The following is a 27549-nucleotide window of genomic DNA, read 5'->3' as shown; positions in this document are numbered from 1 at the left end:
TAATTAGTCAAAGCCCACCATTGTCCAATTTCAGAGGATGGACTTCTTGGAGCAGCTCTCAGAACTTGCTTTGAGAACCACCAATTCAGCCAAACACTCTCATTTGTTTTCTGCAAAAGTTACCAAGGCTCACACATGTCTTTGGGCTTCCCCAAGGTCACCCTGTTAATTATTGACATAGCAACTCCCCTCCCAAAGAATCATAGTCATTTCCCACATCACATGATAAGGATGAATGTCGTGGATAAAAAAAAGGTGTGTGGCACGGGCCTGAGCTAAGGATGTTTGGTCAGAGTCCAAATCTGCCACGGACTTGAAAGCTTTCTAATCCATCTATACACAGAAGAATAGACGCTTGGAACTTATTTCAAAAGTTGTTTCTGCTGGTGATTTAAAGACACAGCTCTCTCTCTCTCCCATAGACACACACAAACACACAAACATGCATGTACATGTCACCTCCAGATACTGACTCCCAGATCTTGAATGCCTGAGGTCATGGTGCCACTTTTTCTGGGCCTTTTTCTTGCCCAGTAAGGAAGGGCCTGGGCTGGTCCTTTGGCTGGCTCCCTCCTCCCAGCCAGAAACAGTTAATTGCCAGCTCTAGGCTGCCTCCAGCCCAGCCCTAATCGGCCTCATCTCAGGCGGTCGAGCTGAGGCCACAGCAGCTCCAGACCAGGCCCCGACTGCGCACAGCAGTGGGGGCGTTCTTCCAAGGTAATGATTAAGCTGAGCGCCTGGCAAGCCGGGAAGGTGAGCCCTATTCACACCTCGGCCAGGCTGAGGTGGCCTGGACTGGTTTGGGAAGGCAGGGCCCCAGGGCACCAGAGCCCGGTAGCCTCAGCCTCCCGCTGCACACGGGCGACCTGGAGCGTCTCAGGCCAGAGTTGCTGCTGCCTACCCCACTGGGACCCTGCCCTCGCGCCCAGCACTATGAAGCTGCAGGGATTCTGGGCTGGGCTGGAGTATACCTGTCGGCTCCTGGGTATCACCACTGCTGCAGGTAAGACCCCACCTCCCCTGTACACTGGATCCCACAGATAGGGCTCCCTAAGGGGTGGGAGCCAGCCAGCAAGGGATGGGAAGAAACTCCTGGCCACATCTTCCTTTCTTTCCCCAAACCCCATAGACATCACTCTTCAAGGCAGCAGCAGGTGCAATGGGAGTGAGCCTGGGGCAGGGATCCAGGGGCCTGGGGCTGAATCTCTTGGCAACCCAGCATCCATGTGGCCTCAGGAACCCTCAGCATCCTCATTGTGAAATGAGTTGAGGGTGTCTGATCCACCTTCTTGGGGGGTGTCGTGAGGTGGAGGTGGGAGCTGAAGATGAAAGTAACGTGAGAGTCAGATGCCTCACTGTGCAGTCACGGAAATTGTCAGTGGAGCACATCTTATTTTAATAAAACCACAGCCTCATTTCATGGCGAGAGAATTCCCAGCACACAGGGCAAGCTGAGCTAGAGGGCTGGCCAGGCTTCCCTTGAAGCAACCTAGGTCTGGGGGAAGAAACGGTTCCCTGTGCCAGTCTGTTCTTCCTCACCCAGCCTGATCCAGGGGCTGCTTGCTTGCCAGGAAGACAGATGGTTAGAGCAGAACCTTTGCACGTGTGACCCTGAGCTCTGCCTGCTCACTTCCCCAACTCAGACCTGACCCTTAGCCCCAGGAACCCCCTGTGGCCAGGATCTGTGCTGAGAAAGTGAACAGGCAGCATTCTGAGCCCTTAGCTCTGGGTTCCACTGTCACCTGGGGACAAGGAATAGAAACCCACTCTTACCAAGCCCTTGCCCCCCACTACACACAATCTTATGCATGGTTGTTGATGAATGGGAAATGGCCCCCAGCTCAGACTCAAACAGTGCTGGTCCCCACCCCACTATGTGACCTTGGGAAAGCCACCTGAGCCCTCTTGGGGCTGTGCTTTCTGATCTGTATGATAGAGATAATTGGACCAGCAGGTCAGGTGTTTTGGAAGCTTGAGGATGCATGAACTGAGCATGGCTAAGTGGAACTGAGGATGTGAACCTCTTAGGGGAAGCCCCCAGGACATGGTTCAGAACTCAGTGGGGATCTGTGTCTTTCCCAGGGTGCAGGGCCAGCCCCACTGCTGTGCTGCCAGTGGGCTCTTCTAGCACTGAGCCCTGAGTTGGCACAGGGAGGGCTGTTGTAGATGATCTAATCTCACCCCCTCCTGTTATGCGTCGGAGCATCTAAGTTCAAACAGAGACCATGACCTTGCCCAAGTTCATTCTATAGGTCAGAGGGACAGCTGGCTTGGAACTCTGGTCCCTCAAATTTTGAAAAGGCCAGGATTCTGGCCAAAGAGCTCCCTCTTCCCAGGATAGGAAGCCCCACCCAGTATGTACCAGGAAGGGTCTGGAATTGCTCTGCAAAGGACCCTGAGTTAACAAACGCATGGGAGAGCCAACACCAGCCTCTGTCAGAACCACCTTGTCACCTATACCTATTGGAATGAGCTCCAAATCCCCTAATCACCCATCCTGGGGATAGAGGGAAAGTTAACCCTAAGCAGGGTCTCTGTGCGTTGTGTTTGAGTCCTGTCTACCACTGTTGATCTTGACTCCACCCTGCCCTCCTCTAAACCTCGGTTTCCAAACATGTAAAACACACCCCTTACAGCTCTCGGAAATCACAGTGACACTTCCCCTCTCCTCACTCTGCCCAGAGGGCAGGCCTGGCTCCTGTCAGGAAGCTGTTTTAAGAGGTACATACACTTCTAATGGATTAGCTACAGACAGTTTAAAAGTCTGATTTATCTCAGCCAGTGGAGGGGTCTGCAGCCACACACACATACACACACACACCAGGCATGTTTGTACCACTCCTTTGAGCCACAACCCTTATTTCAGTGCAGAGGGCCACTGTTAATGCAGAGGTCTCTGGCTTGGTTTTGATATAGGATCCAGACTAAATATAGGCCATGAGTTGCCTTCTAATGGCCAGGATTTCCAATAATCATTTTTGGGCTTTCTAGAGTACAGGAGCGGGTGGGGAAGTTAAAAAGAGGGGCTTTAGTGATCTTGGGAAAATCTCGAGTTTCTTTCAGCATCACTGAACTTGCTGGCCTATTTCCAATGTGTAAGATTTGCAAATTCCTCATTCCCTTAAGCCTCTTTTTTTGTTGTTGTTGAAATCCTCCCGTTGAGAATTCCAGGCCTCATTTCCAGGGGTACTGCTGCTAGAGAGACTTGAGACAGAAGCTGTCACTTTACAGATGCCCCTGTGGGGAGGAGTGTGGGTTTTCTAGAAACTAGGAAAAGCAGGTGACCCAAGGTCACCCAGACTGTCACTTGCAGGGACCAGGCAGCTCTCGATCCAGCAACCCCTCCCTGGATCCCTTTCCCCTGATGGATCTAAGGCTGTGAACAGCTCTGAAGGCCCCCGGCCCCAGGGACATGCACCAGGATGGCAAGGCCCCATGGCTGTGGCCGAGGCCTACCCTACACATGTGTGGTTGGCTGAGCTCAACTCTTCCTCCCTATTCAGCCCCTTTAAATGAGAAGCAAGGAGGCAAGATTCCAACTGATGAAGGTCTAGTCCTGAGACCCTACTCTTAATCAACATGCCTTCCACCTAAATCAGGCCATGTCTTGGTGACCACAGGATTCAAAAAGCAAAACACAAAGAGGGTACCAAGGAGGCTGATTGAGGCGACCCTATCCAGTCGAGTGCCCCTCCCATTAGTCAGTCCTGACCATACAGAGCCTCAGGCAGGTGCGGTCATGGTGAGAGTGGACACGGTTAGACTGAAGGAAAGGGAGGATGACTAAACACTTCCTGCTTCTAAAGATACTGATGTTTTTTTGTCTGCACTATTATGGTTTTTCTTAACTGAATGAATGATTCTTTAAATTCTTTAGTACTTGACAAGTTTCAAAAGTCTCACACACATGATTTCTTAGAATCCCCCACGTAAGCTTTTTTTGTCTTTTCCCCTACTCCTATATTGCCCCCTTCCACCTTCCCTCTCCCCACTGGTAACAACTAGTTTGTTCTCTAAATTTATAAAGACACTGATACTTGATCCAACTCTCCCTTCTCCGTCTCTGAATGCCAAGCATGCTTTGACTGACACCATGATGACCATTTCCAGTCAAACCCCCTCCTGGACCTCATCTGGGGACAGACAAATCTACACACATTCCCAAAGGGAATTATCATGGAAGGACCTTCCATGGATTGGTCCAGAGGTACATGACTGACAACAGGCTGTAGAGTCATTATCTATAAAGTCATTATCTTGCTACAGCCCTGCCAGTATCTATGAGGGCCAAATGCTGAGTTAATCCTATTTTATAAATGAGAAAACTGAGTCTCAGAATGTTTAGGTAGCTTGGTAGAGGTTACACAGCCAGTAAACAGCATGTCTGCTTTTGGAGCTCCAGTTTGCCCACTCACAGGGTGGTGATGCAGTGAAACATCTAAGGGCTGTTGGCCCACAATTCTAAAGAGAAGGGATTCACAGCCAATGAGGAAATAAGCTAGGCTGGAGACAAAGCCATTTGAACCAAGTCCTGCTTGTCAAGCTAACATGTTCCTTCTTACAAATCAACTACTTTGGGTCAACCTGGGATCATTCAGGAGTTTTGTTCTAGGCTTTTGACCTATTAACATCCTCTGTACATAAAGGACAGAGCCGCATTCCTGATAGCCCCACTCCTTGCCACACTCCATTCAAATGGAGACTTGGTTTATTAATATTGACCAGGATAAAAGAAGCATTTAAACCCAGATGTTCTCATTATTTTTTAAAGAGTAGAGCAAATGCAAACTTTGATTTTAGCCTTATTCAAAGCCTTGAAAAAAAAAAAAAAAAAAAACAGCTAATGCTTCTGAGGTGATCATCTTGGGCTCTCTATGCTAATTTCCACCCTTCTTAAATGTATATCCCTGTGACCACCTCCTACAGTCTAAGGAAGCTTCATGTGCTCCAACATGAACAGGTGAGTTTATTACCCAAGCAAGACCACATTGTTTTCAGATCCTCTAAATGGATGGTGACTGTTTTCCAATATGATTGTCCCAACCAGCAAATGAAAAAATCCCCACCTCTGTTCCACCCTCCTACCACTGGAACATAATATAATTTGGTTTGTGCCTGTGTCCTCCTTCTTTGGTTTAAGACAAGAAATCTAGATAGATAATATACATAGCCAACTGCAGTTTATCCCAGAAACATAAGGTTGCTTTAATATTTGAAATTCAGTTTATGTAATTTACCATATTAACAAACTAAAAGAGAAAAAATATATATTATTATCTAAATGAATACAGAGAAATCACTTGACAAAATTCAACATTCTATAATGATAAAAATGATCATCAAACTGTTAACAGAAGGAAAGTTTCTCAACTTAACAGGACCACAAAAAACCTACAGCTAATTAAAAGTAAAAGACTGAATGCTTTTCTTCTAAAGTTAGTGACAAGACAAGAACGTCCACTCCCACTATTTCTACTCAACATTGTACTAGAGGTTCTAGCCAGTGCAACAAGGCAAGAAAAAGAAATAAAGTGCATACAGGTTGACAAGGAAGAAAAAAATGCTGTTCACAGATGGCATGGTCATCTGTGGAAAATCTGATGGGATCTGCCAGAAAAGCTACTAGAACTAATATAGAGTTTAGCAAGGATGCAAGACACCTATAAATAAGGTCACTATACCACAGTCAACTGTGTTTCTGTATGCTAGCAACAAATATTTAGAAGATGAAAAAAATTTTTTGTCTTTTCTAGGGCCACACCCATGGCATACGGAGGTTCCCAGGCTAGGGATCAAATCATAACTATAGCCGCTGGCCTACACCACAGCCACAGCAACATGGAATCCAAGCCACATCTGTGACCTACACCACAGTTCATGGCAACATGGGATCCCCAACCCACTGAGCAAGGCCAAGGATCAAACCCACAACCTCATGGTTCCTAGTCAGATTCGTTAACCACTGAGCCACGACAGGAATGCCAGAAGATGAAAAAATTTAAATACAATTCATAACAGCATCAAAAATTTGAAGTTCTAAGGGAAAATCTGGACCAAAAAATGTATTTTTTTAAAAAAAACCTGTACACTGGAAACTAAAATATACTGCCGACAGATAGTAAAGAAGACATAAGTAAACAGGGAAGTGCTTTTTATTCATAAGTCAGAAGACCCAATATTGTTAAGATGTCTATTCTCACCAAAATTTCTCTACAGTTTGAATGCAATCCCAAGTCCCTACAGGGTCTTTTCCTGAAATTGACAGGTTGACCATAAATTCCACCACCTGGAAATGCAAAGGTCTTAATATAACCAAAAAATAACTTTATAAGCAGAGAACAAAATTAGATTAACACTGTCTGACTTTAAGACATATTAAAAGCTATAGAAATCAAGACAATACAGTATTGATATAAGATAGATTAATAAAACAGAATAGGGTCTAACAATAGACCTAGATAGACATATACAAACAACGTTTGGCACAAGTACAAAGGTAATTTAGTGAGGAAAGGAGAATTTTTTCCAACACATGGTACTGAACAATGGAATATCCATTTACCAAAAAAATGAACTTCTGTCTATACTTTGTTTCATATATAAGAAAATGACTCAAAATGGTTAGACCTAAATATAAAACCTAAAACTATAAAACTTCTAGACAATAGGATAAGACCTTAGTGTTATGTTAGGCAAAGATGTTTTTAGATAGAATACCAAAAGTTCAATCCATAGAAGAACAAATTGATAAATTGCACACAATCAAAATTTTAAGTATCACTTTTCACAATATATTAAAAGAGTGAAAAAAACAGGTCAACAAAGAGACATGATGACAAATAAGCACGTGAAAAGATGTTTCACATCAATAGTCATTAGAGAAAAGAAATACAAGTCAAAACCGCAATGAGATATTACTACACATCTATTAAAATCACTACAATTAAAAAGACTCACCCTACCAAATGTTGAAGTGTTGGCAAGGATGTGGAATTCTCATACACTGCTGATGGGATGTGAGATGGTACATTCACTTTGGAAATAGTTTGGCAATTTCTTAAAAAATTACTATGCACCTACCACATGAGCCAGCCATTTTACTCCCAGGTATTCACCCAAGAGAAAAGAAAGCCTACATCTGTACAGAGATTGCACATGAATGTTCATAGCAACTTTATTTGTAACAGGCAAAACTAGAAACAACCCAGGTGCCAATCCACAGATAGATTATAAACTAACCAAGGTATATATATGTACACTACTCAGCAATAGAAAAGCATGAACTATTTATTGATACATGCTACAACCTGAGTAAATATAATAATTATGATAAATGAAAGTAGACAGCAAAAATAAAAAAGGAGTATGTATTGTATGATTCTACTTGTATAAATATGAAAATGCAAACTAACCTCTGGTGACAGAGAACAGGTGAGTGATTCCTTGGAACTAGATGGAAAGGTGGGAGAATAGTATTATTACAATTCTACAAGGATTACAAGGAATCGAGGAAACTTTCAGGGTAAAAAATTTGTTCATTATCTTTATCAGAGTGATGATTTCCCTGGTATGTGCCTATGTCAGTACTTAACCAAATTGCACACCTTAAAGATGTGCAAATTTTTGCATGTCAATTATACCTTGATAAAGCTATTTTCAATAGTGGATGTGTCAGTTATCTATTGCCAAAATAATGCTGTGTAACAACTGTAAAACCTTGGTGGCATACAACAGTAAGATTTTATTGTTCACACATCTGGGTGAGTTAGGCATCTCTGAAAATATTGGCTGGGTATACTCACCTCTCTGAGGGTCAGATAGATGTTGGTTTGTCTAGATTGGCCTTGGCTGGGATGATGAGATCCCTCATGCTCTAGCAGGCTGGCTTGGACGTGTGCCCATAATAATGGCAGAGGCACAAGAGAGCAGGCCAGTTCACAATCCCATTTTACATCCTTGCTGGCCTGGTACCTGACAACATCCTATAGCCCAAAGCAAGTCACATTGCTGAGCCTGGATTCAAGGGGTGGGGAAACAGACTTCTCCCTCTTTTTTTTTTTTTTAAGTTTTGTGGGTTTTTTTTTATGGTTTTTTTTACATATACCTTTTTTAAAAGTATAGTTTAAAAAAAACTATACTTTAGTGTAGTAGTTTCTTGAAGTATGGTTGATTAACAATGTTGTATTAGTTTAAGGTATAAAGCAAAGTGATTCAGTTTTATAAATATGAAATATGTGTGTGTGTGTGTGTGTATGTGTGTGTGTGTGTGTGTGTATGCCATGTCTGCAGCATGTGGAAGTTCCTAGGCCAGGGATTGAACATGCATCACAGCAGCAACCCAGGCCACTGCAGTGACAACACCGGATCCTTAACCTGCTGTGCCACAAGGGAACTCATATATATATATATATATATATACATACGTGTATATACACACACACACACACACATACACACGCATACATGTATATATATTTCAGATTCTTTTCCCTTATAGGTTATTACAAAATACTGAGTATAGTTCCCTGTGCTATACAGTAGGACCTTGTTAGTTATCTATTTTATACACACACACACATATATAGTGATATATAGTGGTGTGTTATATGACTCCCACACTCCTAATTTATCCCTCTCTCCTTTTCACTTTGGTAACCATAGGTTTATTTGTTTGACTTCTCTTTAGTGCAAGGGACTGCAAAGTCATATAACAAAAGGATACCAAGGGGATGAAGGTTTGGGGGCATCTCTGCAACCTACCACAGGGATTTCTACAAGCCAAGCTAAAATAGACCTCTTGGATGGTCCACTGTAGTCTATGGTAGAGGATGCAGTAGACAATGAGGACTCTCTCGCCTTCAGGAAATGCCCCCTAAACAGGCTTGTGGGGTGTTGGCGGGCACTGAGTGTCACGCTATAATCTAAAATCTGTTCTAGTTGAATATCTAGAATTTTCTTCTATAAAATCTTGGCCTTTTCTCATGGTGTCTCCAAACCCTGGCTCATGGGTATCAGCTGAATGGCTCTCAACACCCAGGTAACTTCCCTGCCATGCATAGTATCTGCCACAACTGCTCCTTAATTAAGGCTACAGCTACTAGCATATTGTCGCATTGGATTCTTAGCCACTGGTTCCAATATCTCTGTGTTCTTAGAAATGCTACAAATCTAGCTTTCATGTCTACAGTCGGCTGTGACCCCTTCTGCACCTAAACCATCCACAGACGTTGTCACCATCCCTCCTGAGATGTTCCTAGAGACACTAAGACCAGTAGGAGATATGCCATAGCTGAGGACGAAGAAGACCAATAAGTGCAATGTGAGGAGTTATGAGGTGCCCTCAGCAGCAGGGAGTACGACATTCTTACCCATCACCTCAGACATCCAGGGCCAAAACCACTGCCTGGCATGGAAAGCCACTTAGCGTGGCCTCTAGTGCCCTTTATGAAGTGTCCTAGGTTGCCACCAGCACACAACACTGAATGCAAGACAGGTGTCAAAACGCAACCTAGTGATGGAGTCAGAGCAGATAAACTACAGCCCACTGTGACATCATCCCTGAGGCAAAAGCAGCCCAGGCCAGAAACCAGGGGATATCCCTTTAGCCATTAGCATCGCAGACCGGCCCCATCCTCAGGAGCACACGGCCCCTCGCAGGCTGCATAAAGGGCCTCACATATGAGATGCTGAGGCAGATGGGGCTTTGGACAACTTACATCGCAAATGGGCCTGCAGGAGAGACCTGAGGCAGGTAAATCAATGAGCAATATCGGTACACAGCGAAGTGCTCTTCAGCAGCAATAAAATTTTTTTTAAAGAATGTATTAATGGAAGGAAAGGACAAGAATAAACCCTCCCCTTCCCCTGAGACTACTGATGGGAACGACCTGCCTCTCCTAATAATTCTATTAGCCGTCATCTACATTTGCACAGCACTCTATAATTTACCAAGACTGAGGCTCAGAGCCAGTTATACATGTTTTATGATCCCCATTTTCTGGAAGAGGAAGCAGGCAAGGGAGTTATCGTTTGTTTGAGAAGCCAGGACTCTGCTTTTCTGATCAAGGCTCACATTCTCTCTGCTGCAATGCCCATAGCTTTCGTCTGGGACACACTCTGGGACCAGAGCTTCAGGATGTTCAGAAAGATGCTTCAGGGTGTGTCTGGCCCAGGCCTGCATCACAAGTCCAGAACCTCTGATCCCTGCTAAGGCTGAGCTAGAACAAACAGCTCAGGAAGGCAACACAGAAGAAAGCCCCAGGCTCTGGGAGAAGAAAATACTGTGCTGTGGTTGGACGCAGCCCAAACAAGAGAGACAGAAATGAGAGGCGAGGGGATGAATGAAGAGGTCAGGCTTGTCCACAAGTGCTGGTTCTAACCAGACGCCAGAAAAAAAATGGTTCCCAGGAGCCTGTGAGGGGAAGTGAGAAGGAGAGGTGGGGCGGCTGGACTAGGGTGGGCCTGTGATACGGTTCTGATGGGCTGAGACAAGATGCAACGGGACCCTAAGGGTCAGATTAACAGGGAGGGTTGGAAGGACTCCAAGGCCACTTGAAGGGGTGTAAAAGTAGCACAGGCAGCTCTGCCCAGCGCCCCCAACCAGCTGCAGTGCAGAGAACAACGCTGCCAGGGTCAAGGCTGTTCATGGGGGCAATTCCTTCTTACAGAGAAGTTGTTATAATGAAGCCTTGATTCTGTGGCCATATATGGCATGACCCTCTGTGCTGCATTGTCAAACTGTCAGGTCCTCTGTCTCCGTGCCAGGGCTGCAGTGATATTTGCTGCGGTGAGTGGCAGATGTAGATTGGCCCATTTTGCTCAGCACTAGAGCCCTGTGAAACCACAGAAGGTGAGATGGAAGCACCGTCTAGGAATAGCTGCCAGGAGACACCATGGAGCCTGGGCAGGTGGCTGAGAGGCAGAAGCAGGCCTGTGGGTCCAGGCCAGAGGCAGATAAACAGATGCCCCGTGCAGACCTCCAGAAGCCAGCCTCAGCCTCGCATGGTCTGGCTCTGAGAATATGAGCCCCAGAGCTTGGAGGATCAAGCAGGTAACTACTTGGCCCCCATGTCGAAGGGCCTTCTGGCCTCCCATGAGAACCCTCTTACAGATCTCTGGGCCCAAAATTCACACTCCTTACTAAACCCTGGCTCTCCTCCTCCCACCCAAGGGCATCCTTCCATCCTTGGGCTTGCAGAATCCAGCATGTTTATTGCTGGCTGAGAGTTTTTGGGAGGGTGACCTCAATTCTCACGGAGCAAAATGAGCTAACTGGGGGCTGGGAAGATGCCCAGACCAGAGTTAGAGGAAGGAATTTGTATGTATGGGGGCCCTGACATCTGCCAGGCAAAAAGCCCTGTGTTTCAGACTCATTTTCTCCAAGACAAGCAACAATTCTAGGAGATATAAATAACTCTCCCCATTCCACAGATGGTAAACCCAACTCAGAAGTTAAGCATTTACCCACCATGACCCAGGTAATGACACGCAAAACTGGGATTCCAACCCTCTCTTTTTCCCTATTGATACTTTCATTTTTTTTTGAGTGCAAATCAGCAACACCTCTAGAATGTTTCCTGAAATGTCTCCATTTCAGTCAAAAGACATCAAAATACTTATCCAATTGCTAAAGGGGTACAACTCAGGCAAAAGGGCTGAGTTCCCAAGTCCCTTTCCTGCCACCTGCTGGCCATCCTCCCAGAAGCCCATGCAGATCTACAAAGACCACGGAGGTAAATGAAGCCTCTGCCTCACCCCAGAAGCAAATAATCAGAACCATCAGCCTTGAGCAGAAGACCCCTCCCCTAGGCTCTGGGTGGGAAGACATTTACCCTGGGCTGACACTTCACCGGGCTGGGCTGGTTTCTTGTACCAAAAATTGGTGATTTCATCAAACACTTGTGATGTATTTGACATTAATTAACTTACTGAATCCTCAGAGAGATTGACATAGCTATTAACTGGCCAATGTGAGCCTGAAAAGCAGGATAGTTTTGTTTTCCTTACACGTTCTGTGCCTCGGTTTCCCCTTCTGTAAAATGAGGGTAACGTAGTGCTTTCACTTAGGACTGTTATGATGATTAAGTAAGTTAATAAATGCTAAGTGCTGAGTACAGGACAGGACACACTGTGAAAACTAAATACATGAATATTTGCCTGCATAACACACACACACACACACACACAGGTAGACAGTGAAAACCAGGGAATGGCCCATGCCTGGAGCCAGAAGTCTCAAGTTGGTCTATAGGTCCTTTGCTTTCTAGCGTGTGTCCTTGGGAGGACGAGCCTCATTTTCATCCCTGTAAAACAGGGAGCATAGAACTCCTCTCCCTGTGTTGTGAGGCTGCTATGAGGAACCAGGATGGGGGAAACTATTGTGGGTGGGTAGACATGGGTGACCTTATATAGCCATTAAGTGCTCTACAGATTATGTTCACACTGCAGAGGGGCGTGAGGCTGTATAGCCCCCCTGACCCCTCACTTGGGACATGCCAACCGGCAGACAGAACCTGGAGGGAACAGAGGAACGGTGCCCTCCACCTGTACCACCCCCCCCAAGCACAGGCGGCACTGGAACCCCCATCCCTAAGAATACACAGCTCCCTTCCTTCCTAGACTGAAGAGCTCTGTCCTTCAGCATTTCTTCCTGAAGTGCATATACACCACCCCACGAAGTGAGGGTGGAGGTGCCAGAGCCTAAGTGAGGAAAACATTGTTTCCACAGCCAATAAAGGGCTCGGGTCTCCCGCACATGGGTGCTTACGCAGGGTCTCTGCCAGGGAAGGGACGAGGCATCAGACCCGGGGAAGTAACCCCCTGCAAGGCAGAGATGAAGGGCCACATGGGTCCAGCCCTACCATGGTCTTTGACTCTCAGGGAGGGAGACGAGATGAAGTCACAATTCAGCAGAAACCAGCGTGGGTCATCAGGGTGCAGAGAGAGGAATGGAGGGTGTGGGGGCTGTATTCAGTTAGGGCCAGAAAGAGGTCTGATTAATGGGTCACCGCAGTGGGAGGAGCATCTCGGGACACCTGCCTGCTGTCTATGGATATTCCCATCGACTGGTGGATGGGTGAGTGATGCTGTGCAAGGGAGGAAACAGCCAGGACCCAGCAGGTCTGCAAAGGCAGGGCCAAGATGGATTCACCTCAGACAAATGGAAGGTCAGGTATTTGAGCGCAAATGCCAACTGCCAAGAAAAGACAGGAGGAGAGATGAGGCTGAGCTGCATCATGTGTCCAAGAAAACCCCAGGGGCTTACTCAGCACCAGGTCCAAAGCGATGAGCCGAGAGTGTGTGATGTAGCTGCCAAGCCAGCAAATGAAAGAGAGGTCATGGAAAGAGCAAGGGAGCAGGCAGGGCAGCAGGTCCCACCCACAGCTGAGCCCAGACACACAGCACACCTGAGCCTATAGGACAGGGAGGGCCCTTGAAACCACCACACATGGAGGACAGCTGTGGAGCCCAGGGGTTGGTGACCTGTCCATATGGATGGTTTTGGGGGGCTCTTAGGGGTGGCAGCATGACCAGTATGAACAGAGAAGGATGGGCATCTGCTTCTGGGGAGGCTGAGGTTCTGCATGAAACCCCTCTGATTTCTAGACACCAATCCAGAAGGCTCCCTGCTCTCTTGCACCTTCTCAGGCACAGCTCCCTATGCCACGTGGAGAAGAGGCTACTCTGGCTCCTGGTCCCCAGGAGAGGGCTCTCTCCATGAACAAGGAGCCCTCCACAAGGCAGTGCCATGACTGGAGCACCTGGGCCCATTCTCCCCTCTGCTTCCTCCCTCTGCAGTGTTGATCGGCGTGGGCACTGAGACCTTCTTCCAGGGACAGTTCAAAAGCCTGGCTTTCTATCTGCTGTGAGTACGTGTGTATGTACCCTCCCTGCCTGCATGTTCTGCTCCAGTTCACCCCAAGTCCATCTGCTGAGACCCACCTGCAGCACCCCCGATCCCACATGAGCTCCATTTTATCCCAAAGGTATAAGGAATAGAGGGGGCTTCTGTAATATCCCCTTGTTTGGAAAGGACTGTAGTCAGACTATCCCATAAATCAATCAATTAGCATTCCATCCATCCACCTACCCATTCACTCATCCACCCACCTACCCACCCACCCATCCATCCACCAACCCACCCATCCATCCATTCACTCATCCATTTATCCATCCATCCATCCATCCATCCATCCACCCATCCACCCATCCATCCATCTATTTATCTCTCCAGTAATTTGTTTATTCAATAAACATTAAGCGAATTCTTGTTTTAGAGAGAAGGGAATCAGTTCAAAGGACTATATATTTGAGCTCCTCTACATGTTATGCACAGATAAATGTTTTATTTAAATTATGTCCTTTAACTTTGACAGCATTACAGGAAAAGTGCACATAGTGTTTTGCAGATAAAAAAAAAATTCAGAAAGAGTAAGCAGTTCAGCCCCCATCACCAAGTCCTTGAGCAGCAGGGATTCAGCCTTGAGATTCAGCCACCTAGGTCCCTTCAGTTTCTCTGCCACTGTCCTTTCATCTCTGCCTGCTGCCTCTGCAAATGCCCCCTAGTGGTGAAAGGATCACTGTTCAGTGGTATCCTGGAAGGGTAACCACCCAGCTTCTCAGCATCCTCACCCTGAGAGAGCCCCCGGGTCTGCCTGCAGGGTCACTGGGCTGTAGCCTCTCCCACACGTTCTCCTTTCTACATCCACTCTCATCACGGTGGCTTGGTCTATGTCCTACAGAGCCCTCTGCCTCAGGAAGCCTCCTCTGTTTGCTCCAGGGCTCACACTCACCATCTCCCAACCCTGCTTCGCCCTTCGGGTCCACCTCCACACCACTCCAACTTAACCCCTAGCCTGGGCGCAGCCCTAAAAAAAAAAGGAAAAGAAAAGAAAAAGGCAATGCCACTTGCTTATCAAAGCACACAGGCTCTGAGTCTGAGTGATGGTTCCAATCTTGCCACACTACAGATGAGCTGAGTGTCCATAAGCAAGGGGCTTGACCTCCCATGGCCGTTTCCTCAGCTGCAAGCTGAGGGTAATCATAGTGATTCAACAATGAAATTGTTATAAGGACTAAATGAATTCATAGTTACAAAGCCCTTAACATGTTTGGCACATATTCATCATATAAATGTTAGTGATTACCACTTAAAAGCTTAGGAGTCAGAGTTAAGCAGACCCTGAGAGGCAGAGAGAAAGTAGGAGACAGTAGAGATTAAGTACTAAATGGTCAGAGGGAGAAAGAGAGAAGTAACTAACATTGTCACACAGATAAGAGAGGGAGACCTCTGACAGGGCCCAGCCATGTGGCACCTAATAGCTTCATGGAGGGCTTTAAAAGGCATGCTAAAGGAGTTCCCACCGTGGTGCAGTGGAAACGAATCTGACTAGGAACCATGAGGTGGTGGGTTCGATTCCTGACCTCGCTCAGCGGGTTAAGGATCCGGCATTGCCGTGAGCTGTGGTGTAGGTCGCAGACATGGCTCGGATCTGGCCTTGCTGTAGCTGTGGCATAGGCCAGTGGCTACAGATCCAATTAGACCCCTAGCCTGGGAACCTCCATATGCTACGGTATAGCCCTAAAAAGACAAAAGACAAAAAAAAAAAAAAAAAAAAGAAAGAAAGAAAGAAAAAAAAGCATGCTAAGAAATTGTACAGGCCAATTCTATAGCCCAGTGAGGTCTGCCAATGAAAGATCCAGGTTCCAATCCCAAATATTCTGATACATCCAGTCTGCAGCTGGCCCAGGAATCTCTGCTTTTCCATATTCCCCAGGGGATTCTGATTGGAGGGTCCCTAGACCCTTGGAGCATGAGGAGACTGAAGCAGTCTGGATGGGGAGGACTCTGATCAGATTCAGAAGGAGCCTCGGGCAGCCTGGTGGTGACAGTGGAGGAGCAGGAGGCGAGGAGGTGAGGGCCAGGGAGTCAGGGAAGCCCGAACGGGAAGCTGGTGTAAGGGTTCAGGGGGCAGGCCCTGAGCTGAGCAATACAAGTGAGACCAGAAAGAATGGGAGTGATTCTAAGGCTATCGAAGGAACACAGTCAACCCTTCCTGGTGACTGTTGGGATGACAAGAAGGAAGGGGGTCAGGAATGGCTCCAGCTTTAAGGCTCAGACAACCAGGCAGTAAGTAGAAGGATGTGGCTGCCAGTGTCCATGCAGGGGTGCTAGGATCAAGGCAGTCTCCTCTGCTGGTCTGCAGCTCCCTTGCCCACCTCTGGGCCCCGGCCACCACCCCTATCCTCACTACCGAGTCCTGGCCCCACCCAGTGCAGGCCCTGGAATCCAGGCAGCTCTTGGAGGATGTTGGACAAGAGACAGGATTAGATAAAGAAACTCCTGGTCTGTAGTTCGGCTATGCACAGATGCCCAGGAGGCCAAGGTGCTGTGAGAAGACACTCAAAGGAAAGCAAAGGGAGGGTCAGTGGGTGTCACCTCCCTCACCTGTCTCCACCATAGGTTTATAGGAGCCGCCGTCTCTGTGATCGAAGGGGCCTACTTTGTGGCTCAGCTGCTGGCCATCTGCTTCCAGTAAGTAGCCTCCAGAGTGATCCCACCACTACCCCCAGCTCCAAGCACTCCCAGATGCCTCCACTCTGAGGCCACAGCCGAGGAGATGTTCTGTTCCCAAAGCAGCCATGAGCCTGTGTAGAGCCCCAGCCTGGATGTGGGCTCAGGCCTGTGGGGCTCAATGTCCCCAGTTCCCTTCTCCAAACCAGGGAGAGGATGAACACATCCATTTAGGACCTGACCCCACCCAGAATCCCCCTGCAGTGCCCATCCCCACCTTCCATAAACAGCCAGTCACTCAACCAGCCATCTGAGTCATCCACCAGGAGGTGGGGACCCAGCGGGAGGCCAGCTTGAAGCACACAGAGCTGGCCTTGAGAACTGATTCTGCCTTCTGCTGGGACCCAGGGACAAGCCAGGGTCACAGCTCCCACCCCACTCCACCCCTGCCCATTTTTGGGGCAGGAGGGCAGAGCTTGCAGAGTCTTGGGAGGCTACATGGGCCCTGAGGCCTCTACCTCTACCCAGTCATGCTCAATTCATGGAAGCTATCATCAAGGTGGCCGAAGGCTGGCCCTGGACCACAGTTCTCAGGACCTGGATGGTTGAGTCTCACATGGTCAGCAAAAGAGGCAAGCTTTAAACCCAGCTGTCCTAGCATCTTGCAAGGCCACTGGCTGCCTCCAAGGGCTACCAACCCTGAGGCAGAAGGCTTCCACCAGACTCTAGCAACCTCTCAGGAGCAGAGGAAGGAGGAGCCCTAGGGCCTACATGGGCTTTTTACCCTCTCCCTCCACTCCCAGCCAGGGGCTTGTCACAAAATAATGACCACTGGGGGGCAGCAATGAGCCACAGCAGCTGAACACTGGAGGAGGGCTATGCTACTGCAAAGCCAGCCTGGGGAAGGATGCAGTATGCAGAACCCCATTCTAGGCCACTTCAGAGGATGAAGGAGATGAATCTAAAGGCAAACACTTTCCTCCTCTGCATCCTGGAGGCAGCTCCCTGAGGAAACCAGCTCAGTATCAAGCCTCTGTCAGGCCCATGTGTGGTCCCTGTGTCCGGTTAACAGAGAAGCCCCTCTGGGCAGATGCCACCTTATGCCTAAGCAAGGCACCTTTGATCAGAGTGCAGCTGGATTCAAGACCTCTCAACCATGTGGTCAGGTCCTTTTTGCAGTGTACAACCCTCACAACTATCCCAGCCTTCTCTACTGCCCTGTGGACTTCCCAGTGTACCCTGAGTGTCCTAGTCTCCTTCCCACTGCCTCTGCAGTGACTTAAGAGCATTTACCTCCCTCTGCTCTAGACCAGAAAGACAGAGCTGAGCAGCCTTTCAGAAAATGTACAGGAGACCCTCAGGAGAGGCCTCAGGCAAGGCCCTTAACTGTGGAACCCATAGTAAGGACTTTAGCCCCTAGGGGCAGGGGGGAGAGACTATGGCCCCAATAAACCCAATCCCAGACTCCAATAGTTTTATAGATTGCTGGGACTTATCCAAATTGTTCGCTACTTCCTGCCAATCCTGGACTTCCTCTCCTCAGGTGTCAGCCAGGGTCCTTGGCCTACAGAGCAAAGGAGAAGGCTCACTGGCTGGGCTGCTTCCAGAGGTTTCTGGCCTACATGCTGCTGTCTGTGGCCTGCTTTCTCCACCCTGTCCTGGTCTGGCACGTGACCATCCCAGGTAAGAGTTCCAGGAGGTATGGGGTGGGGGCAAGCAGCACCCCCTGCAGGTAAGCTCTGAGCAGGGGGGGCTGAATCCCCCTCTCATGAGTCTGCAGTGACACTGGCTCCAGGGCAGCACTGGTCCCACTGCCTTCTCTGGCGTTGACCGTAGCGATGAAGAACTCATCATGTGGCAGGAAAGTCCCCCAAAACACGTCTTTCACATAGGTGTCCAGAGGCTGTACCCACAAAAGGAAAATGACTTTTTCTCCAATGCTTGCATGTGGGCTGAGCTTTTAGAGGGGCTGAGATGGTCACTTCTCCATCCAGACCCTTTTGTGCCTCCTCAGCTCCTACCCATTCAGGTCCAAACTCCTCAGCCTGGTGTGAATGGCACACCAAGATGGGCTCCCTGGCAACCCCACCCTCCTCTCTCACTCCACTGACCCTGCCAGTCAGCCCAGATTCTGATCTCAGAAGCCAGAACTTGATGCTTCCACCTCCTGAGTTTTAACAATGACCTTTGCCAGTGGGACCCTTCTCTTCCTCCTGCCCCCCCCAGCTGTGAAAACTGCACCCCTCCCCACGACCCATGTAAAAGGCCAGGAAGCCTACTGCCCATGGAGATGAGGTTGAAAGGCAGAGCCTCCTCTTCCTTCTAGCCATTTCTCTTAAGGTACCCCTCCCAGCCCTTCAGGACCATTCTGTGCAGCTGCCAGTGGACTCCTGAGCAGGACTCAGCACTGCCAAGGCCAGTGTGAGCCACCACCTCCCACTCTATATACAGCGTGAGATGTGTTAGGAGTCGCTGGCCCTGGCGGGCAGGACAGCTAAGTTCACCCCTTTCCTTGCACAGAGAGGGGCTCCCTGAAGGAGACAGAGGAGCCTCTGACCTGGAGGCTGCTTCGTGAGGGTCCAGGAGGGGAGCCAACACTGTGCCCAAAGAGATTTGCCACTTCTTCCATGTTTATTGGGCAGGGCGCAATAAAGGAGGATTCCCCCACTCCTGGGACTGGAAGGAAGCCCAGTTCAGCAGTTGGGGCCCGATATCCAACACAGCCTCCAGATCTGTTGAAGGCATTGCCGGTCCAGCCCCAACAAGCCACCCCTGAGAGGGAGTCTGGGCGTGGTGATGGGAGGACAAGCTGGCAGCACCTGGATTGGCTGTCACAAGAAGGGGGCCTAGGGCACAGGGTCTTCTGGCCAAAGGTCAGAATGAGGGCCCCAACACAGCATTGGCCCCATTGTCACCCCTTGGCCAGGTGTCAGCCCTGCCACATGAGCTTGATATGAGTGTGTGAGGACAAGTTAAGTGTGAGGGCTGGCACCCCGGGGGCCTGAATATGGTCACACAGGCATGCCACCCGTGGCCCTCTGGAACCATGGGTATGGATAGCCTCTGGTTTTTCTCCAGGACATGTCCAGGATCCTGACCTCCCAGATCTCTTCCAGGCTCTATGCTCATCATCACTGGCCTGGCCTACTTCCTGCTGAGCAAGCGGAAAAAGAGCAAAGCTGCCTCAGAGGTGCTGGCCCCGCCGGAGCTGTACACTGACCCCTCCAGCAGCGCCGTGAGCACCACTGGCTCTGGGGACACCGAGCAAACCTATACCTTCCACGGGGCCCTCAAAGAGGGGCCTGGCTCCCTCTTCATCCACATGAAGAGCATCCTGAAGGGGACCAGGAGGCCCAATGCCCTCCAGCACCCAGAGGCCCTGACAGAGCTGACGCTGGAGCCAGCTGACTCGCTGGCCAAGAAGAAGCAGGTACACTTTGAGGACAGCGTGGTCAGAATCATTCCAGCCCTGGCTGAAGGCCTGGAGGATGGGGACAGCGAGCCTGAGGAGACCACCTCTGACACCACCCCCATCATCCCTCCCCCCGAGGCCCCACCCTTCCTATCTTCCCTCTCGGGTGACAGCCTCTTCTGAGTTGCTCATTCCAGGCTAGGGATGCTCAGCCAGGGATCTGCATAGGTAGCCAGCCCTGCCTGGAATGTCCTGGTGTTCAGGGCCCTCCGGGGAGCTCAGGGTCTTCACAGGTCAGCTCTTCAAGGGGTGACCAGACACCCCAGAGGCAGCTGGGCTTCTGGGGCCATGGAGCGGCAGGGCGGTTCCTACAGAGTCCTTGAGGGTGGCACAAGTGGAGCTCATGCTGCCTTGAGCCCTCATGGGTTCCTCCCACACATGGAAAGGAGAAATCCTCGTGCTTTCCCGGAAAGAGACCATCACTCCCACTTCATACAAGGCTGCCTGAGCCCAGAATCTCCAGAGCTCCTCCTGCTCCTGACACAGGGCGCAGCACTCAGCAAGAACTCATGGCCCATCTCATCTCCATTGTAACATTTCAGCTCTGAAGGCCCAAGGATGCATGGCAACTCACGCATCTCAAAGGCAGGTGTTGACGATGGCCATAGGCCCCAAACTGGGACCAGGGAGGAGGGCTGGGAGCGAGGAGGAAAGGCAAGGCTGTGAGCCCTCAGAGTGGGAGCAGTGCCCAAGCAGTGGGCCACATTCTCTGCATGCTCTGGCACTGGCTCCAGGCAGCAGGAGTCACAGGGCCACTGGGGAAACAATGCAGCTCTGTGCTCACTGCAGGAAGAGCCAAGCCAGATGAGTGGTACTCATTCCAGAAGCATCGCTGAGAGTTCCCAGCATCCCTACCACAAGGGCTGTCGAGATTCCAAGTAGATGATGTAAACTAAAGATACTGAAAGCCAATAACAGTCTTCAGCTGGGAATGCCAACATCCAGGACAAGGCGCCTGCTGTATGCAGGGACCACAGAGGCGGTGCCATGGAGATTCAGACAGCACAGAGAAGTGGTTCTGCCATGCTGAGGGGATGGGTAGCAGAATAGGTGCTAAATATATGTTTGTTCAAAAGGGAAGGGAAGGAAGGAAGGAGGGGAAAGAGGGCAGATAGAAAAATGGGCAGATGACAGGCTAGCTCTGTCACAGGGCCACAGAAGTGACAGCCCAGAAATAACAAAGAAAGTTGAATCCGACATTCTTTAGTTAAAGGATTTGCAATATAGATTTCTTTAAAAAGTGAGTTTTGGTCCATGGGATAGTTGTAAGGCAGAGTAGACATTTTATTCTTTAGAGGCAATCTTAATGAATGAGCAATCTGCAAAACACTGTTACCTTGCTTTCCCGTTCATGTGTGTGAGCAACTCCGGGGTTCTGAAAAGCCTGTCTTAGACTACATGCCCAGGGAAAATCCAGTACTGAGTCTAAAGGTAGGCTGTATTGTTTTTTATTTCAGCATGAGCTTCTGGTAATTTTGTATTATAGTCTCTTAGGATAGTGATCTAGACAGTTGGGACCATCGGAACTGCAGAAGTACACTGACCTCTGCTGGGGCAGGTGCAAGAGCCCATGCAATGAAATGTTTATCACCTAATGGATATCGAAAGCCTTTGTGAGTCTTGAATCAAATTTCTCTTTCAAGAGAAGATGACAAGTAAATGGCCAAGGCCAGTGATGATTCATTTGTCCCTAAACAGCTGCTTCTGCCTGAGGCTGCACCTGATCCCGAGCGGGGGATGAGGGGCTACGAACCCACTATCACTTCAGTTTCCAGGAAACTTGGTGAGATATTTGCAGGTCCCAAGTCTCAGTTTCCTCTTTCTAAAATGGAACGAAATTTTTTTTTTCCTTTTCAACCAACAGTACCAGTAAACTTGGAGAAGAGGTCTCTAGGGGCAAGAGTGTTTTGTTTTTTTGTTTTTTTTTTTTTTTGCTATTTTTAGGGCTGCACTTGCAATATATGGAAGTTCCCAGGCTAAGGGTCAAATCAGAGCTGTAGCTGCCGGCCAATGCCACAGCCACATCAGATCCGAGCCACATCTGCGACCCACGCCACAGCTCACAGTAACACTGGATCCTTAACCCACTGATCGAGGCCAGGGATAAAACCCACAACCTCATGGTTCCTAGTTGGATTCATTTCTGCTGCACCACGACAGGAACTTCGGGGCAAGATTCCATTTAATTCAACAACTATTAACTATTCATTAATTATCACCTGGTGGGCCAAGCACCATGGAAGGTGCTGGGCTGACGGGGTGAGTCAGCCTTACTCTCCATAGATGGACCATATGTGTGGTTCCCATGAGGCAGATATAAGCCTTACAATGAAATTGCAAACAATGTGCCATGAGAGATGAATTCCAAGGGAACTCTAAGAAGGTAGATTTGTGTTGAGTTTCAAAAGAAAGGCTAGCATATTAGCAGGTACCTAATTGTCTATCCTGGGACAAGGGGAGCCATGGAAAAATCCATCCAAATATGATGTTTTCCATACACAACAGAGAAGATTTTTGTGCAGTAGAAAGGGCACAAAACAGAGTCCCATCAACGACAATGACAATAACAGTAGATAAAACTGAGCCCTGAGAAGAAGACAGGGGCATTCAGTGTTTTGCAGCTTCCATCTCCTCTAATGCTCACAGCCTTGGAGGCACAGTCTTTTTCAGCACATGCTACAAAATGGGAAATCACAGCGTGCAGAATGTAGTAACTTGCACATTGGCACGCAGCTAAAAGGTGGGAGAGCCAGTATTCATTCCAGGCTCCAGAGCCAAGATTCTTAATGCCACCAGGGGATCAAAGTCTTAGATCAGCCACAGACCTCATCAGCCTGCGGCCTTGACCACACCTCTTCCCCTGGGCCCTTCTTCCCCAGTGCTTTGAACGAGTAGAGTGTTGACCAGATGACCCTAAGATCCCTTCCATCTAAGTCATCTGAGACTAGTTTTTCTCAGGGGTACATGGAGAGGAAGAAAGGAAGAGAGAGGGGAGGTAGCTTAGGTGGGAGGAAGCAGACCAGCTCCCCACTGAGGTTTGTGTTTACCTCCTTTTTTACCCTTGTGTTTGCATGTCCAGGGCCAGTTTCTGCTATGAGCACCAAACCCTCCCACCCCAACACACAAAGAACCTGACCAGTGCCTGACAGCCAGTGCCAGGGGCCTGGGGCCTTTGGGATTTTCCCTAGTGGCTCATGCGCCTCAGCTCAGCATGGGACTTGTGCCAAGCCTCCCACCTAGCCTACCTCCAGGCCCAGGACAGAAACCCCTACCCCATGCAGGCAGGAAGTGGTCTCTTTGATACTTAGGAAGACAACATCAACACCCAGGCTCCTCTCTGCTTTCCTCCTGGAGGCCCAGGTCTCCTGCTGCACTGCTGCTCGCTGAACTCCAGACCCTGGGGCTTATATAAAGGGTTAGCAGAGACCAGCCAACACAACCTCCCAAAGGCTTCTTGCTTCCTTGGGCCCAGAGGCCCCTGGCAGCTAGCGGAGGCCTCTCTGGCCCCAGGCCCTCATGGGTCCTCTTTATTTTTCCATGGGCATTTTCAGTTCCCATTTCTCTGGCTTGGGCAGCTCCCTGTGCTCACAGCCAGTCCTCTTTTCTCCAGCCAGGGTCCTCTTCCCATTACCCAGAGCCTCCTGCATAGCATACATGGGGCTCAACAGAGGATACTGCTCCCCTGAACTTCGCTCCACCCGTTGCCCTGCCCCTCCCCCTTCAGACTCAGCTCACCAATCACAAGGCAGTGACTTTGCCCCATGGGATGGCTCAGCCTTGTCTTCTGGGATTCTGAAGTTAGAACAGATATTGCCAGGCTTCTTCCCAGGGGCACCATTGACCCCTTGCTTTCTAGCAGAGCCTGAATTTTCACAGCTGATCTACCTCCCTCCCCCCATCCCCACCTCCAGCCAGCCACGCACTTCACACCCTCAGGTACAGTGGGTTCAACCTCTGCAGCCCACCCATACCCTCCTTCTGGCCAACAAGAAGTGAAGGGAGATGGCCCAGCGCCTTCTGGGAAAGGTTTCCTTGCTATTAAAATGAGCCTCACTGGATCTCAGCCTTCCTTTGCTTCCACAGAATGTGGTCATGTCTGCTGAGAAATCTAGGAACCATTTGCAAATATTAGGGGGAACTGAACCATTGTGTTAAGATGAGGGCAGAGAGGGAAAGAACCCAAGTCCCCAGCAATGTCTTTGAGACACTGACTTAACCAACCATGAAATTACCCATTCCTGGGGCTTTTTTTTTTTTTTTTTTTTTTTTACAGTATGAGATAATAAAATCCCCTTTGCTTAGTTTTTTTTGTTCCTCACAAATGAAACATCCCATACCAGAGTGTAAGTAAGTTACCCACCCCATTTATCAGGTTTGCATAAAGAAAAGGTCAAATATCAACCCCAATTCTCATTTTACTCATGGACCAAATCAGGCCCTCTGTCTGTTTTGGTGAGTAAAGTTTGTGGGTTTTTTTTTTAATTTTTTATTATTTTTTTTTTCTTTTTATGGCCTCAACCATGGTATATGTAAGTTCCCAGGCTTGGGATTGAATCTGAGCCACAGCTATGACTTACAGGTGCAGCAACACCAGATACTTTAATCCACTGTGCCAGGCTGGGGATCGAACCCACACCTGTGCAGAGACTCAAGCCACTGCAGCCAGATTCTTAACCCACTGCACCACAGCAGGAACTCCAGTAAATAAAGTTTTATTGGAATACAGCCATGACATTCATTTACAGATGGTCTATGGCATTGTCCGGCTTGAGTAGTGCCAAGAGAGATGGTATGGTCTACAAGTAAGAAAATGTTTACTATCTGGCCAACTCCTAATTTAGATTCAGTAGGTCAATAGAGAAGCAAAAGTTCCTCCAAAATTGCCGCAGATTTTATTGGTACAATAAAACATGAAATCCCTGGGAAAGAAGGCCCTCTCACATCCTGAAGTGTCTTGAAATGCTGAGTACCAGGCCACACCTTGCCACAGAGTCTGTCCTAAGAGAGACAAGTGGGGGTCCAATTTGTTGGTCAAACTCACTAATTGTAATGGTTAATTTCATGTGTTAACTTGGCTAAGCTATGGTGCCCAGCTGTTTGGTCAAACACAGGCCTAGAATGTCGCTGTGAAGGTATTTTTTAAGATGTGATTAATATTTATTATCAGTAGATTTCAAGTAAAGCACATAACCTTCCATAATGTGGGTGGCTCTTGTGTAATCAGTTGGGGGCCATAAGAGCAAAGACTGAGATTTCTTAAAGAAGGAGCAATTCTGCTTCAAGATTGCAAAACAGAAACCCAGCCTGAGTTTCCACCCTGCTGGTCTGCAGATTTAAGACTCAAGCCTACTGCATTCACTCTTACTTGAATCTCCAGCCTGCTGGCCTGCCCAAAATATTTTGGGCCTATTGACCCACACAATCACATGAGCCACTGTCTTTAAAAAAACAAATAAAGGAGTTCCCGTCGTGGCGCAGTGGTTAACAAACCCGACTAGGAACCATGAGGTTGCGGATTCGATCCTTGCCCTTGCTCAGTGGGTTAACGATCTGGCGTTGCCATGAGCTGTGTTGTAGGTTGCAGACGCGGCTCGGATCCAGCGTTGCTGTGGCTCTGGCATAGGCCAGTGGCTACAGCTCCGATTCAACCACTAGCCTGGGAACCTCCATATGCCGTGAGAGCGGCCCAAGAAAATGGCAGAAAGACCAAAAAAAAAAAAAAAAAACAAATAAATATCTTTATCTACCCTTCTAATCTCAATAGGATTTATATGTATATATAATATGATATAATATAGCATGTATTTCCTATTGGTCTGTTTCTCTTGAGAACCCTGTTATACTAGTCATTCTAATTCTGTTCTAGTTGTAAGGTCAAAATCTTAATTGTTACAATGAGAGTTTTCAAAGGGAAAAGCCAGAAATGATTCCCAAATGGACACAATTTAGGAAGTTTGGCAATTCTATGGCATTATCCCTTCTTAAACACCCAGGTCCTTAATTCATAGTTACAAAGCTTAGGAAGGAAACTTGGGGATGGGTAGCCTTTGTCACACCAGGAGCTAAACAGAGGTGGCTTTGATGGCAGGTTCAGAGGTAAGGTCAACTCAGCTGAAATAGCTTTTTAAACCCAGGGTTAGCAGGTCAAGTCTGGCCTGCTTTTCCCTTCCCCACTGGGGATGTTTTACATTCCTCGGGAAGCTGCAGGCTTAGAAGAGGTAGAGGAGGCCTCTCTTCCCTCTAAGACACAGCAACAGCCACATTCTCTAGCTGGTGAGTCTCCCCAAAGTGCCTGAGGATGATCATTTTGAAATTAGCAGCCCAGGAACTGGACAAACAGCCCTTGTTTGTCAAACGCTCTGTGCTCTCTCAAGATTCCTTTCTTTTCCATCTGGAAGGTCTCCACTTCCTTTGGCTGCTTAATATCCTGTCTTGAGGGAAGGTCTCAATCACTTATTAGTTCTCAGCTTGAGTATCCATCAATATCTTGCTGTTCATGCAAATTCTGGCTCCTCAGGAACACCAGGCTCTGGAGGGAAATCCACATTTAAGACATTCTCCTTTAGGAAGCATTGTCCTATAAATCCTCCTGCCCTGGTACTGTTTCATGCCCAGCTACTATGTCCGATAAACACCCTTACTATTTGCTAATGAATCAAAATATTGAACAACATAAAATCATTTTCTATTATTAAAATTATAGTTACAATGAAAATGCAGTGTTTTCAGAAACCTCACATTGCCAGAGTTATTTTTGTCTTATTTTAAAGATGTTATCAACTCACAGCCATTACAATATCCATTCATAATAATTGACTTTCTAGCAACCCCACATTGTCAGCATCCTAAAAGGGTATGGCCATGTAGAACGTGGAAGGATATATGAAATGTGTCTAGGAATGGCTTGGAAAGGCAAAGAAAACCCAAGGAGTGGAAATTTGTCCCTTCCTTAGCATTCTGACTTGCACTATTGGGTAACCAACCATAAATCAAAAAGCGTATATGTCCAGTGTCAGGAAGATAGTGATGAGAGAGTGAAGAGAAAGATCTTCGACTCATCAACAAACCAGACCTGTTCATGTTCTCTGCCTGTAGTTGTTCATGCCACCCTTTTCCTCACATATTTTTGAAGCAGATCTGGGAATAACTGCATCCTTTTCTCACGACTAAGAAGAGGAAGGGTTTGAGATATGCAGTTACCTTTCCTCATAAGGAAGTAACAGCAGCAATCTTTAACTATATCACCTTTTAGAGCACGCTCTCACGACCTCTGAGAAAACTCTATGCCTAAACACATACTCGTTCTGCAACATGCAGAACAAAAGCTTTTCCAAAGCTGAATCTAAAGGACAAATAATGTGGTGTGTGCGTGTGCGAGTGCGTGTGTGTGCACGTGCACCCCCCCCCCCGCCTTTAGCAAGAAGGCACTTATGTGGCATACATCATTAAAATTAACATCCATTTGGAAACTAAATTCTTATTCCCAGCCTGCCTGTGGAATGGGCCTGTAGAACGGGCTGAAGTTATTATTTACATATTAACAAATGGAGTTAATGAAAACCAT

General features: G+C 48.1%; 1 protein-coding gene across 3 annotated transcripts; it reads left to right on the top strand.

Annotated features, from left to right (window-relative positions):
• Positions 1-621: 621 nt before the first annotated feature.
• TMEM72 (transmembrane protein 72) lies at positions 622-21878 on the top strand. 3 transcript variants are annotated; one of them, XM_021072811.2, is made up of 6 exons: positions 793-1003; positions 13798-13864; positions 15777-15913; positions 16463-16534; positions 18057-18196; positions 19630-21878. In XM_021072811.2, exons 5-6 carry the CDS (start codon positions 18136-18138, stop codon positions 20106-20108), a joined length of 540 nt encoding a protein of 179 aa, XP_020928470.1. In that variant the 5' UTR covers positions 793-1003; positions 13798-13864; positions 15777-15913; positions 16463-16534; positions 18057-18135; the 3' UTR covers positions 20109-21878. The 3 variants fall into 3 exon arrangements, with proteins under 3 accessions (XP_013838943.2, XP_020928469.1, XP_020928470.1); XM_013983489.3 differs by lacking the exon at positions 15777-15913 and having other exon boundaries at positions 622-1003; XM_021072810.2 differs by lacking the exons at positions 15777-15913; positions 16463-16534 and having other exon boundaries at positions 622-1003.
• The last annotated feature ends 5671 nt before the right edge of the window (positions 21879-27549 follow it).

Source organism: Sus scrofa, chromosome 14 (assembly GCF_054392235.1).
Source record: "Sus scrofa isolate SSC_HxYL_T2T_F1_AM1 chromosome 14, Sscrofa_HxYL_maternal_Yorkshire_Landrace_v2.0, whole genome shotgun sequence".
Lineage (NCBI taxonomy): Eukaryota > Metazoa > Chordata > Mammalia > Artiodactyla > Suidae > Sus > Sus scrofa.
The sequence above is the reverse complement of the archived record's forward strand: the minus strand, read 5'-3'. Positions and strand labels throughout refer to the sequence as shown.

Excerpts from the sequence above, each read along its gene's own strand:
- TMEM72 (XM_013983489.3), top strand. The coding sequence starts at position 721 with ATGATTAAGCTGAGCGCCTGGCAAGCCGGGAAGGTGAGCCCTATTCAC. Across the intron at positions 13,865-16,462 it reads AGCCTGGCTTTCTATCTGCT|GTTTATAGGAGCCGCCGTCT; the intron begins GTGAGTACGTGT and ends TCTCCACCATAG. Across the intron at positions 18,197-19,629 it reads CTGGCACGTGACCATCCCAG|GCTCTATGCTCATCATCACT; the intron begins GTAAGAGTTCCA and ends GATCTCTTCCAG.